The sequence below is a fragment of the Megascapheus bottae genome, chromosome 4, assembly GCF_031878675.1.
Source record: "Megascapheus bottae isolate mThoBot1 chromosome 4, mThoBot2.hap1, whole genome shotgun sequence".
NCBI lineage: Eukaryota > Metazoa > Chordata > Mammalia > Rodentia > Geomyidae > Megascapheus > Megascapheus bottae.
Genome location: NC_143512.1, coordinates 63559596 through 63574620, shown reverse-complemented (window position 1 = coordinate 63574620; position 15025 = coordinate 63559596). Strand labels below are relative to the sequence as shown.

General features: G+C 44.2%; 1 protein-coding gene and 2 pseudogenes across 1 annotated transcript in view; all 3 read left to right on the top strand.

The window, feature by feature from the left end:
- Window positions 1-15025, top strand: part of Egflam (EGF like, fibronectin type III and laminin G domains) — a 165095-nt gene that overhangs the window by 131133 nt on the left and 18937 nt on the right. The window contains exons 16-17 of the mRNA XM_090332027.1: window positions 6270-6386; window positions 8675-8855. Of these exons, the coding sequence (XP_090188153.1) occupies window positions 6270-6386; window positions 8675-8855 (298 nt within the window). The remainder of the gene's footprint in view (window positions 1-6269; window positions 6387-8674; window positions 8856-15025) is intronic.
- Window positions 2202-3057, top strand: LOC150064565 (heat shock cognate protein HSP 90-beta pseudogene; annotated as a pseudogene).
- LOC150064564 (heat shock protein HSP 90-beta pseudogene) lies at window positions 3040-4359 on the top strand (annotated as a pseudogene).

Genomic DNA, 15025 nt, shown 5'->3' with positions numbered 1-15025 from the left:
TTTCAAAATGTCAAATTCTTTTTTAAATATCTAAAGATACTAGGATCATTGGTGGGGAAGGAGTGGAATTGGGTTCATTGAAAAGACTGTCTGGTTTCATATGAACTTGTTACCATGAGCTGGTTTTAGATGACCAGGATGCTGCTATGGGCGGTGGGGGGGAGAGTACAAAATAAACAAACCAAAAAAACCCCACCCAACAACTCATATGTGTGTATTTTTTAAAGCTACAATCTGTTCAATGTTTTTACAAATCTGTTTATATGACATTGATAAAATAGAGTTGGTCTTTTGATGAGGGAATATGCCATGGTCACTTGTAATCTTGCCTTTACAAGGCAAGGTGGGAGAGAGGAGAGTCCTTGACATTTTGTTCAAGTTACAGATTCAGTGGAGCTATGTCTTGTTTTAAGTTGATTTAATGCATTGCATTAGGACTTAAAACAGAATAAAGGTTGTTTTGAAACAAAAAAGAAAGAGCTCAATGGCAAATTTGGCTATACTGTTAAACGAGCAGATTGCTGGAGGGGAGAGGCATAAGGAAAAGAATTAAGTTGGGGGAAAAGATACCGAGCTGAAGAGAGAAGAAAGAAAATGTGTGTGTGTAGAAGCCAATCACAGAGGCAGCAGTGAGGGGAGGACTGCTGAGACGGTGTCCTCCCTGAGAATTAGAATACCCAAAGTTGATTCTGCTTCAACAAGTGAGTGTTCAGCATATCTAGAAGTCTCCCCAGATATGTTTGTGGAGATAAGGAAGAGAGAAAGGGAGAGGGAGAGGGGAGAAGAGAGAGAGAGGAGAGGGAGAGAAGCACAGGATAGGAGGAATAGTGAAGGAGGGACTGAGAAGGAAAGAGGAGAGGAAACAGAAGACTAGATAAAGTGGATTTTAAAGGGAGTACTTCAAAGGAAATAACTCCCAACACAATCCAAAGCAGTCTATCTTTATAGTCCTGGCTATCTGTTGGTATATTCATTTAAATTGAAATACATAGAAGAGTTATATTTCTTGAGGCCTTAGAACCATCTGTAATACAGGAGTGAAAGTTCAGGGTAGTAATGTCTGTAAATAATAGGGTTACTTAGTCTTTGGTTACCAATTGAGTGCTGTTCACGATTCGGTGTTTGACATTAGGATCTGAAAGAGAACACAATATTAAACCATACTTCAGATCGTGTGTTAACACCCTAACTACTGACTGACAAGGCCAAAGTAATTCCCTCTCTCCTATTTTTCTGAACCGTGGCAAGTTGAGTTGAGGCTGCTCTCAATCAGACAGGGGAAAAGTAATGCTTGACCTGGGCCAAGTCCCCACCTTGGGGAGTTTTGTCTTCAGAACAGAAATCCTTGGGCATTGGGCATTGTGTCTTCAGATGTCCATATCAAGTTCAAGTATGACTGACAGGGCAGCGGCCTTTGGAGAGCCTAGAGACAGTTGACAGAGTTTAGAGTATACCTTGAGGGACTTACCCAAGACTCAGGCACCTAAGCCTTGTATCAAACTAGAGCTGACCTTAGGCTGCTAAGAAGGCAACACTACGAAAAGTACGAGCTCAGGGTGGTGTGAAGTATACAAGCCTGGAGGAAACACCACGATTCTGAAGACTTGAGAAAGGCTGGCATTCTCAAACTAGGCAAGAAACCCAGCACCAGACCAAAAGTGCCCCACATTAGTGAGTTAGTTTGCTTTTCTCCTATTCTCCCTCTGGGTATGGCAGCTGCAATCCTTCTTGCCAAAGGGGGCCAGAGACGTGAAGGAACCAGCTCTCACCCATTCACTGGACACATCCAACTCAACATCCTTTCAGAGCAGCCTGCTGCTGGTGTCTTCCAGCCCTGCAGCCTTCCTCCTTTCTCTTACTTGAGTACCTGAACTTTGGGGTAAGAGGAAAGAGGAGGGAGAGATGCCTGTGGGTTTGTGGTGAGAGTTCCTGCCTAGATGAATCTTGTGTTAGACTATATGAATTCCTGAGAGCCTTTGTACTTCTTCAATGACCTTCCAGCTAATTATGAATCCTTGGGGTTCTTAGGCTGGGGAAGAGGCCATGGTATAGCTTAGAGTGCTTATCTAGGATACACAACATCCTGAGTTCTATCCCCAATATGGAGACACCAGTACAACAAAAAGAATCCTCAAGCTCTTGAGTCAGCCCCGCGCAGTGCTCCTGGCGTGCGAGCCCCTCGCCGTCCTGGCCCACCTCATCGTCCCGCACCGCAGCTCTTTTCCCTGCACGATGCCTGAGGAAGTGCACCATGGAGAGGAGGAGGTGGAGACTTTTGCCTTTCAGGCAGAAATTGCCCAACTCATGTCTCTCATCATTAAAACCTTCTATTCCAACAAGGAAATTTTCCTTCGGGAGTTGATCTCCAATGCTTCTGATGCCTTGGACAAGATTCGTTATGAGAGCCTGACAGACCCTTCCAAGTTGGACAGTGGTAAAGAGCTGAAAATTGACATCATCCCAAACCCTCAGGAACGGACCCTCACCTTGGTGGACACAGGCATTGGCATGACCAAGGCTGACCTCTTTAATAACTTGGGAACCATTGCCAAGTCTGGTACTAAGGCATTTATGGAGGCTCTCCAGGCTGGAGCAGAGAACTCCATGATTGGGCAGTTTGGTGTCGGGTTTTATTCTGCCTATCTGGTGGCAGAGAAAGTAGTGGTGATCACAAAGCACAATGATGATGAGCAGTGCACTTGGGAGTCCTCTGCTGGGGGAGCCTTCACTGTTCGAGCGGACCATGGTGAGCCCATTGGCCGTGGTACCAAAGTGATCCTCCACCTCAAAGAAGATCAGACAGAGTATTTAGAGGAGAGGCACGTGAAGGAAGTGGTGAAGAAGCACTCAGTTCATAGGCTACCCCATCACCCTCTACTTGGAGAAAGACCAGAAAAGGAAAACAGCGATGATGAAGCAGAAGAAGAGAAAGGTGAGAAAGAAGAAGAAAAGGATGAAGAGGAAAAGCCTAAGATTGAAGATGTGGGATCAGATGAGGAAGATGACAGTGGTAAGGAGAAGAAAAAGAAGACCAAGAAGATTAAGGAGAAGAACTGAACAAGACCAAGCCCATTTGGACCAGAAATCCTGATGACATCACTCAGGAGGAATATGGAGAATTCTACAAGAGCCTTACCAATGACTGGGAGGATCACTTGGCAGTCAAGCACTTCTCTGTAGAAGGTCAGTTGGAGTTCAGAGCACTGTTCTTCATCCCTGGTCGGGCTCTCTTTGACCTATTTGAGAACAAGAAAAAGAAGAACAATATCAAAGTTTATGTCTGTCGTGTGTTCATCATGGATAGCCGTGATGAGTTAATACCAGAATATCTCAACTTTATCCATGGTGTGGTTGATTCTGAGCACCTACCCCTGAACATCTCCCGAAAAATGCTCCAGCAGAGCAAGATCTTGAAAGTCATCCGTAAGAACATGGTGAAGAAGTGCCTCGAGCTCTTTTCTGAGCTGGCAGAAGACAAAGAGAACTACAAGCAATTCTATGAGGCATTCTCGAAGGACCTAAGGCTTGGCATCCACGGCGCCTTTCTGAGCTGCTGTGCTATCACACTTCTCAGTCTGGAGATGAGATGACTTCTCTGTCAGAGTATGTGTCTCGTATGAAGGAGACTCAGAAGTCAATCTACTACATCACCGGGGAGAGCAAAGAGCAGGTTGCTAATTCTGCCTTTGTGGAGCGGGTGCGGAAGCGGGGCTTTGAAGTGGTGTGTATGACGGAGCCCGTTGATGAGTACTGCGTGCAGCAGCTGAAGGAGTTTGATGGTAAGAGCCTGGCCTCTGTGACCAAGGAGGGTCTGAAGCTGCCAGAGGATGAAGAGGAGAAAAAGCAAGGCCAAATTTGAGAATCTGCAAGCTCATGAAAGAAGTCTTGGATATAAAGGTTGAGAAGGTGACAATCTCCAATAGGCTTGTGTCCTCTCCCTGCTGCATTGTGACCAGCACATATGGCTGGACAGCCAACATGCAAAGGATCATGAAGGCCCAGGCACTTCAAGACAACTCTACCATGGGCTACATGATGGCCAAGAAGCATCTGGAGATCAACTCTGACCACCCCATCGTAGAAACACTGAGGCAGAAAGCTGAGGCAGACAAAAATGACAAGGCTGTCAAGGACCTGGTTGTGGTGCTGTTTGAAACTGTGTTGCTTTCTTCTGGCTCTTCCCTTAAAGACCCCCAGACTCACTCCACCCGCATGTACCGCATGTACTGCATGATCAAGCTAGGCCTGGGCATCGATGAGGATGAGGTGGCCGCAGAGGAGCCCAGCGCTGCCGTTCCCGAAGAGGTCCCCCCGCTCCAGGGTGATGAGGATGCTTCCCGCATGGAAGAAGTAGATTAGAAAGCCCCACTGGGCTCCTCTGTCTAGTGACCCCAAGCAGCCTAGACTGGCCCTGGTCCACCTCACCCCCTCTGCTGATGTTGTCTTCTCCTATCCCATGTCCAAGGCAGGAAACAAGGGATTCAAGCCCTGTCCCCCTCCCTTCCTCTGCCAACAGGGTTGGGTGTTGTGTATTGTGTTTTTTTGTGTTCTGAAATTAAAAGTATGCAAAATAAAGATGGAGTTTTATACAAAAAAAAAAAGAATCCTCAAAGCTGCCTGAAGGTTATTGACCAGGGACAATAATCAAATCAACCTGTCCCCTTTGCTAAACAGTTGGGCCCCTGACCTGAATGCTCCCAAAAATCTCTAGATAAATCTATAGATTTCCCTGTCTCCTCTTCTCCACCTCTGACATGACCCTGAATGCACTTTCCTCATGCTTCTCAGTGGGGACAAATTAAAACACACATTTCTCTCTTGCACACTCTTGTTTCCAAACTCATTGCCTTTGAGTTAAGTTTAAACTCACAACATGGCATCCCAAGTCCTCTGTGATTGCCTTCTCCCTATTTCTGTCCCAGTTTACATACTTTCCAATCCCTGATTTCTTTCAGTTTCCATAAATCTAATTCCTCCCCACTCACTGTGTCTAGGGTACGGAGAGAAATATGCCTAACTTCGGGTGTAATCAGAGGGTCCTAGACAGTCCTCACTCACCTGTGCTGCTGTGTGCTCTGATCCCTGGACTTGTCTGTGTAATTCCCTACCTATGTCAACCTGGTGCGGGGGCAGGGGGAGGGGAGGAGGCAGGACTGGGTTTTCCCATGTTCTCTCATTTGTATAGCACTTTACACAGTAAGTGCAGTGCCTAATAATGTTTGTTAGATAAATGATAGAAGGATGCCACTAATTATATTTCTTTTGCCATAAATCAGAGAGAACATTAAGTTGCATTAGCTAAGGCTGGATTATCCCTTGTGATCGCAGATTTTGAATTTATCTCTGCCCTATCTTCAGATGATTTAGCATGTTGATTATGGCTTGTGCTTGAATAAGCTTAGGCATTAACTACTACAGCTGGTAAAACTACTGGAAGCGGGGGAATCCTTCAGAGGACTAAGATGAAGGTGTCTGAGAGAACTGGGAAGGGAGAATTTCTCTGCCCTTTGCATCACAGCACAAAGACTGCCATCCCCTACACCGTGCCTTCCCTAGTTTTAGGCTGCTAGAAGTTCTCTCTTCACCATTCCCAAGCAGAGTAATAAACATGGGGGAATGCTGATTACACAGACAAATCTGGGCAAGGTGTAAATGGTATCCCAATTGCCAGGATAGGCTGGATTATGCTACCCAAAGTCACAAACAACACGAAACTATCTGCAGCTCATAACAACGGTATAGGTCTTTGCTTTCACCACAGATCAACACATGCTTAGCAGCAGCTTTCATCTGAGTTCCAAACTGAAGGCTCAGCAAAGGAGAAAAAGTTATGATGAACCACTTCCTGGTTGTGAATGCTTCTGCCCCAAAGGGATTCAAGTCTCTTCTGCTCTCCTTTCATTGGTGAAAGCAAATGACATGGGCCAAGCTCCATAAATTGCTTTCTGTGCAGGGAGGGGTGCAAGTGAAAGGGCAGTAAACAACAAAGAACAGTAATACAGTCTATAAACTCATTTTATAACGTGCTTAGAGATAATAAATGGAGTCTCAGAGAGCTAAGAAATTTACCAACATGCTAGTAGATGATAGATGCTGATTTCTGGTAATGCAAAAGAATGGGGAAGTCCAGCCATCCCTAGATGGGTTGCTTTGATGGCTCATAAGGCTGTCTCTGCTATTTGGTTCCTCAAAGAGCCAGAGGCACATTTGATAGTCTAAAAAATGATAATGGAATGATATTATGATTTGTTGTCTTAATCTATTGGCAGGGTGGCTTTACCCAGATTAAGTGCAACACAGACATTTTTATTGGGGGTGTCCCCAGCTATGACGATGTGAAGAAGAACTCGGGCATCTTGAAGCCATTTAGTGGGAGCATCCAGAAGGTATGGCTTTACTTTCTCCAGTTTACTCTGTCCCTTTGACTTTACACAATTGAATTGTGATCGGTATGATCTGCTACACACAGAAGTTTGGAAAAGGTTGTAAAATTTTGACAATTTCATTTTTTGAAAATCCTTTCCCAACCCCACTTGGTTACAACACCTGTTCCCAGGTTCATGTTCATTATACATTCCATTTATGCCACTCAGTCAAATCAGTTTTCCCCCAAATTCTGTGCATATTCAAGGAGATAACTGGCACCAAGATACTGCAGACAAGTCAGGCACTAGTGACTCACACATGTAATCCTGGCTACTCAGGAGGCTGAGATCTGAAGCCTGCCTAGGCACAAAAGTCCATGAGACTCTTATTTCCAATTAACCACCAGAAAACCGGAAGTGGTTCTGTGGCTCCAGGGGTGGTAGTCTTGAGCTGAAGAGCTTAGGGACAACACCCAGGCCCAGAGTTCAAGCCCCATGACCGGGGGGGAGGGGGGGAGAAAGATACTGCACAATCTTCTACATCAGGGAAAGAGGGAGATGGAGCCAAGTGCATCTTGTAGCTTCTGTTTCTCTTTGTATTGCTTTGCAGTTTGCTTAAACTACAAGACACTTCTCATTCCCACCCCCACATGAGCAGGTGCTATTGCTCATTAGTCATATAACTACGGTCTTAATAGCATACATTAAGGACAAAATAACCATTCAGTTGGCATTCCTATTTGTCTCCTATTCCTTCTCTTGAGGCTGTCCATTACCCTCTGAGTGGGAGGACATGTTCTGTGTGCTACAAACATGCAGCTTGCCTCACAGACTTGTAGATTACTGAGACTAGGCAAAAAAGCCTTACAGAAAAGTAAGCTGGGACCCTGGTATTAGCTTCATCATATGTTCCTGCAGTGATCAAGGATGGTATCTGGGCCATTTTGGTGGTGACCAAGATAAAGGAGGAGCAGAGGAGGTTCTGCTGTGATTTGCACATTGTGGCAACAGGAAAGGTCCATGAACTAGATCTTTACCATCTCCTAGCTCAGTGCTGAGTCCAGGAAAAGGGACCAGTCAATATTTGCTGGCTCTGATGTATTTTCCCCTTTGCTACTGAATCATGATGACAAGGACATCACATTTCAGGCTGTGCTTTCTCCCTGAGGGACCCAGGAGAGATATTGGCCATGTTTAGCCATCTTTGAGATTCTTTGCCTTCCCCTCTTTCAGGCTTGACCCCTTCCCCTCCCATCTTCTAGAAGGGCCACTCTGTCCTCCCAGTAACTCAGTCATTGCCAGGCTTGTCTTGTCTTAAGCATGCACTACTCCATTTCATGTCCTTCACTTCCAGCATGGAAAAGCGAAGGTTATAAAGGACTAGAACTCCTTCCTAGCAGCTTCTCAGATTTGGACTGAGAAGGTTTTGGTCCCCAAATCTCTCAATGCTATCCAAGGTTAATACAAGAACTTAGGAAGTGCCAGAGATGCTCTCTGTTTCTCCTTGTTCTACAAAGCCAAAACATTCTCATAGCAATTACACATCCCAAGTCAAGAGCTGAAAAGTTGCATCCGTTTCTTTGAGGTCTGGAAAGCCAGTAATTGCTCCAAACAACTCATCAGATAAGCATCTTCAGAGCCAGGAAATACACAAAGAGCAGGGCATGAAAGGACTAGAACTTCACTTATTGTTTTTAGTGTCAAGGAAAGGGGATGTGGTGAGGAGAGGATTCAGAAATGGCCAGGAAGGAGGAGAGTAAGAGTGAATTAAACAATTGGGTGGCTCAGTTGATGGAATTTTAGTGGACATTACAAAATAGGCTAGCCAAAGCTCATGAAAATACAGCAAGAATTTTCTGGACTTCACAGCTTAGTTTTGCCCTTTCCCTAGTCAGTGTTCTAGCCATGTCCAGAGCTTCCCAAGGGCTCCTTGGAAGGTTTTCACACTCACTGATGACTGGGTCCCACCTTCAGAGACTGGCTCTGTTTGGTTTGGTAGTCTGAAGTAGTATTTCTTCAAATTTTCTGAGAGATTCTGCTGTGTAGTCAGGCTGAGTAGCAGAACTGCAAGTCTCAGGATATCTACTTCCCCAAGTCACATGTCTTCTAAAATCAGAGTACTGCTTTCCTTTGCAGTTTCTCCTAAGCACAAATACCATCCCCTCAGGTCTTCCCTTAGGGACTGTCACAGCAGGAACATGCCTCCCCCCACTGTGTAAGAGTTTGGATTGGTATGGTGAAGGGAATCTCAGATGACTGCAAATATGTCTCCCGATTCCTGAATTTCCTTATTACGTCTTTCTCCCAAGATCATCCTCAACGACAGGACCATCCACGTGAAGCATGACTTCACATCTGGAGTGAACGTGGAGAACGCAGCTCATCCTTGTGTCCGAGCCCCCTGTGCCCATGGGGGCAGCTGCCGGCCCAGAAAGGAGGGCTATGAGTGTGACTGCCCTTTGGGCTTCGAGGGCCTACACTGCCAGAAAGGTACACACAGAGTCTAGGCACAGCTTCCTGGAGGCATGAAAGCAGGGACAGAATGTTGGGAGGGAAACTCGGCATTATCTGTGTGTGCAACCCTATTGGTTACTTTGATGAATGATTTCCATATGTATTCGGTGGTCAATTACATTTTAACCTGACAAATACAATTACTTAATGAGAGTTAAATACTGAAAGACTTCCATAAAAGGGGATAAATAGTTCCCTGCCCTAACTCTGTGCCTGCTTCTTAAGAATTTCCCCCTCATTGCTCTAACAAATAGTTAAGCAATACCATAGCAGGTAGTGCCAGAAATGATGCTTTTGAGACTTTTCTGTCAAAGATATCTGTGTTTTGTGGGTTGATGGATGTTTTTTATGGTTTTGACCCCTTTCTTGTATGCTGTATAGAGAAACATTGCCCACATATGGAAAAATGAATCATGCATTAATTATTCCAAACTAAAGAATGCATAGCCTTCTGCAGCATGCTGTTTTCCCTGTTGAGCTGTTACAAAATGGGATAATGCTAGCAATGGTAGCTACCAAAAAAGTCTTAGTAGAGACTGAAGGAAGCAGTTCACATGAGGCATTTAGACAGATAAGCACTCAACCAATACTGTCATTTTAGCCATTATTATTAAGGGGAAATACAAAATCTGTTAGCAGTGTCTATCATGCCTTTGTCTTGAAGCCAGGAAGAGCCTTTGCCCACAAATACTGGCTCTATCTCATTGTGCAGCAGCTTAAAGAAACAGAGGCTGTGATTGGTCCTGGTGGTTTCAGTAGGCCTGCCCACATGTGACTGATAGGTCAGGCTAGGTGAACCTTCTTGTCTCAAATGTCAAGGTGCCCTTACCTGCTCAAGAACTAGGTTTTTGTTTTTGTGGTTATGGCTGTTTTTAAGCAAATAGGCCTGGAAGAAATAAGGAAGAAAGAAAGAAAGCAGCAAGCTTATCTTGTTTTCCTGAATCCAGATTCTTACCAAAATTAAAACTTAAAGGAAAACTAGCTATAAATCAGAACAATCTGAAAATATATTAAAGATACCAGTTTGAAGTAGCATATTTTTTACCTTTCCTTTTTTTTTCTAAGACAAAGTCCTGCTATATAGCCCCAAATGGTCTTGAACTCATGATGTTCCTACCCCAGACTACTGAATACTAGGTTATAGGTATATACCACCCTGCCCAGGTATATTTTTATATTAAATGAATTACGGAATCTGAATGCAAAATAACAAATGCATTTTTCAACCAAGAAGATGAATTGCTCTGTTTGTGAATGATTCAGATTATAATTCTAAAAAGCATGAATGTTGAGCTAGTAGGTGGTGGATTTAGTTCAAAAAAGGTCCACTCATTCAGGAAACTGGGTGTGGATTTCACACACCAGTGTCTGAATCTCCAATTTTACTTCAACTTGCTTCTAACAGAAATAGTTCATATGCAAGTCGGGGCTTAGATGAAGATCTGCATGAAAGGAAGGAAGAAAGGGTAATTTGAGGGTTTTGCTAGAGAACAGCTCTAACAGATATAAAATGCCCACCATGTGAATCTGGGACTCTGGGTTCAGGTACAATGTGAACCAGATGAAACAGGTTTCTGTGAAGGCCTGGATTCCTAGCATGGGTTGCAGAAATGGGCAGTGGCAAGGAGCATTTGACCTCTACCCACACAGCAAGATCAAACCCAGGCAAACCATTTGCTGTCCTGCATGCAGCATCAGTATCCACTCAAGCTTTGCCATCAAGATATTGCTTTTGACAAAATGGAAGCCTTTATAAATTCTAGGAAGGTTTATATATTGGAGCTCTTTCCTACGTCCTATAATTTCCTCTCCACAGATACGAACTTAAGAGGGTTAATCAGAGTTTGAGCTGGCTTTCCCAGGCCTCAGCAGGTGCACACATGTGGCTAGTTAGCATAGACACTACTATAATTTGGGGGTTCTTGTCTTTTGGAAGGATTGGAAAGAAAGAGAATGAGGAAGAGATGGAAATTTATCATATTTCTGAGTGATGAAAAGCACTGAAAGTTTGGATAAATTCATGGGCTGGAAGCCATTTGTAGGTGTATCTCTTGCTTAATAATAGAGAGGGCTTTTATTTTTCTACATAATAATCAAATCATGCTTCAAAAGTAAGAATCTGTTTCTGGTATTTGCTACAGTTCTTTAATCAGTTTGTTTGGGTTTGGGGTTTTGTTTTGATATTGGTTTTTACCAGTCCTGGGCCTTGAACTCAGGGCCTGATAATTGTCCTTGGGCTTTCTCAAGGATGGAGCTCTACCACTTGACCCACAGCACCACATCCAGCTTTTTCTATGTGGTAGTGAGGAATTGAACCCTGTTCTTTGTGTATACTAGGCAAACACTCTACCACTAGGCCAAACTCCTGGCCCTTGTTTGCTTTTTTTTTTTTTTTTTTTTTGAGCAAAATGTTGTAAAATGCCCGGGACTGGGCCTTACCCAGTCTTTACCTCACACTTTTCTCTGTGATGAGCTCCTCAGAGAGTCTGGTTTCCTTATGACTGACTGTAGTCAGAAGAGTTAACACTTGTTCTCACTTTTTGATGGCCCAGGATGGACCAGACACAAACAAATCCCAGATCCTGCCAGCCCTCAGGCCACCTTGGGAGGCCAAAAGTAGGAGCTGAGCCTGAGCTCAGACAGAGGTGACATCAGTTCCCATCCAGCTTCCAGGACACTTCAGGGACCCATTTTGTCTAAAGCATCAGCAACTTCACAGAATCAGCTTTCCCAAGCCCAACCTGAACCTGAATCGTCCCCTGGAATGGGAAGTGACCGAGTTTCTTCTAACTCCCAGCTAGGATGCTGGGTACCCAGAAAACCACAAAGTTTCGCTTTGGTGATTTTCTCACCTCCCAGCTGGAGATTCTCACTTTCAAGCAACTTCTCTCACCAAACCTCAGAACCCCATGCATGTACTACTCTAATAGCAAGATCCCTGTGATCTCACAGGGGTACCAGCGTGGCCTCCCCAATTCAAAACACTGTTCCCACCCCCTAGAGGTTGCTTTCTGACTTGCTCTACTCTCATCTAAATTTTTCATCTTGGTCCTATCACTCAGAGCTCTTGTATCTAGGTAAATTGTAATTACCTAAAGCAGAGATGTACAAGGCTGGTCATAATAATAATTTAAAAAAGCTACGTTCTGAGAAATATTAATGATATTAATGCTAACCTTCCAATGCATACAAACACATACACAGGGGGTGGGTCCTAGCATCAAATCAATCTGAGTAATCTGGGAAAACCACTAACCTTATGGTTGGATTTGTCATAGACCTTGCTATGTTGCAAGAGGAGAATCCAGGACATAGCTTTATTTTTTTGGCTATGGCCAGATCATTCAGGAAATAATTCTGGTTCTTTCCTTCTGAGTGCAGAACCTCTCTGGCCACTAGGTGGAGGTGTTTGTCTGCAGCAGGCCAGCTGCCTTGCACATTCCCAGTTCAACAGTCTCACAGTAAAGCCTAGCACTAAGATATACAATCTCTAAGGATGCATGCACCTAAAAGTTCAGATTTTGCCTTATCAGTGCTGATCATAGATGAGATATCACTGAGGACATTTTATGCTATATTTAGTAGATTTACATCATGTTGCGAAGGCTAAACTAGACAATTTTAAACTCATTTGTGTTGACCCCAAGATATAGAAAAATGGATTCAGTAAATACAGATTCTCCTTTGAGAATACTCTGAATATAAAAACACAAGTCAGTCATACATGAAGCTATACAGAGCAGAGGGAATTTGTTATCTTAGGCTGTTGTATCATGTTAACAGTGGGAAATCTGGAAATGCTTAGCCTAAATGCTAGTCTTTAGTTAGATGAGAATGTTCTGTTTACCTTGGGGATACAGAATCAACTTAATACAGGTGGCTTAGGACCAAAAGTAGTTTATATTTCAGATTTTTTTTAAGTTTTTAGAGGAGTCACATATATATAAAGAGATATCTCAGATACAGGACCCATGGCAAAGCATGAAATTCACTTGGGTTTTATATGAAGTTAATGCTATACAGTATTTTTTTAGTGCACCTGCTTTTGGACTGTGACCAGTTCCATGAGGTCAGGTGTGGAATTTGTGGCAACTTCTCAGCATTCAAACAGGTTCAGATTTTGAAGCGTTTGGCTTGGATATTTTCAAATTAGAAGTGGTCAACCCGTACAGTAGAGAATTGTATACCAAGTCAACTGTCCAGACAGGATATGTGCTGCGCTGTGTGGAGCTGCCCAGTGAAAAAAGAGTGAATGCCCAGACAGGGTATGTGCTGCGCTGTGTGGAGCTGCCCAGTGAAAAAGAGTGAATGCTGGCTGCATAGCCCACAGAGCACTGCTCGGTGTTCTCCTAGCTCCTGGACCAGTAGGCTCTGAGAATTGATTGGCCTTTTTATCCACAAGTCTTGAGTAGATGGGAGAGCCAGCTGTAGTGGAAACTTTAAGCTTTTTGAGTGGGAAATTGGCTTTCCCTGGGATATGGAACTTGTGGCTTAGCTTCTATTATTCATTGAAGATGTTTTGGTGCTACTCATTGACAAATGGTTTAGCAATTGAGAGAGAATGGCAAAACCTTTAGACTAATACACCAGTAAGGTCATCGCCACAGAGCAACGCATGCAGAAAAGAAAGAGGTATAAAGGTTAGGTTAAAGAATAATATGTTTAACATAGTATATAAACAAAGAACAAAGGGCCAGGAAAGGCTAAGTGGCCATATCCAGTTCTAATGCTTCTGGATGGAATCACTTTCCACACTGGCTCAATTGAGAACATTTTCCCCATATTCAGTGGCATCATTTCTGGGTACCTTTTGTCTTTGCTAAATTATAGCAACCTAGTCTAGTTTCTAGAATTTGATCAAGGGTAAAGGCCTGGAAATTAGAGTGGAAGAAATAAATACCAGGCTGGTTTATCATCACTCGGTCACAAATAGCCTAGCATCAAGAAAAGTCCTATCCCATGACAAGGCGAGTAAGTCAGTAAGATGCTGGTTTTCCAGGCTGAGAAGAACCGTGGGCTGTCGTTTGAAAGTGAAGGAGCAGGCACATGAGGAGTGTGAAAGTACTATAAACACCTTGTTGATCCAGTAACCCACTATGCGGGAGGAGAAGTAGTTCTGCCTAGGAGGGACTTCTAGAAGTTTCTTCTATGGATCTTGTTTGCAATCCATTCAGAATGCTTGCAGAGCTTTGTGAGGGAACAACGCTGTATCCAAATGGCTGTTAGTTGTCAAAATGGCCGTGAGCGCTGATTTTCCTTTTCTCTTCCATGCTGGCCCTGGGCAGAATGTGGGAACTACTGCCTCAATAGTAAGTACAGTAAATCCTGTAAGAGATGGGAATGCCTGGCCCTTGCCACGCCTGCCAGGATCGCTCTGCCCAGGTTGTGGGACCAGTGCAGCCAATCACACAGGGGGACCAGGGGTCGGCAGCATGGGGGATTGGACAAGAAGACCAGGGAGATGAACAGGATCTTTGGGAACCAGGACGCTTGCTGCCCAGCTGGACCTGTTGCAGGGATCTAAGGAAAGAAACATGCTAAGGCTCTGTGCACAGAGGTGATGTGTGATGTGTGCCCTGGGTGTTTCAGGGCATCTAGGCAGCAATGGCTGCTGACCACACACCTGTGGACTTAGCCAACAACAGCAGGTTCAGGCCCTGGTTTTAATTCTCACCTGGGGAAGGGAGAGAGCCAAACCCAATAGAGTGTGTTGTTACATTTATCCCTGGGAACTCCCCCTCTTTCTTTCTATTAATAGTTCCCTGAAATACTTCCTTCAGTTTGGCTCCTTCCTCATGTTTCCTTCCTCTCTTCACCTTTCTATTTCCTTCTCTTCACCCTCTGCCTTTTCTCCTTCGCTTTCTCAATTTCCTTTAGCCCCTGGTTGCCCCATCTATCTACTTGTCTCCTTTCCATGACATTTCTTTCCTTGTCCTGGCATTTTCTTCTCTCCTTGCTGAAGCTATCTTCAGTTTACTTTTGCCTTTTATTTTCTACTCAGTTCCTTTCCTTGTCTTCTGGCCATCTTACTTCCCCTTCTCTCTCCTTCCCCCTCCCCACCTTCCTGTTAGCCTGGAGGGAAAGGAAAGAGGGTAGACACAGGGTCTTTCTTCTCTGCCCCTCAGCCCCTCCTGGTTGTCGGGCCT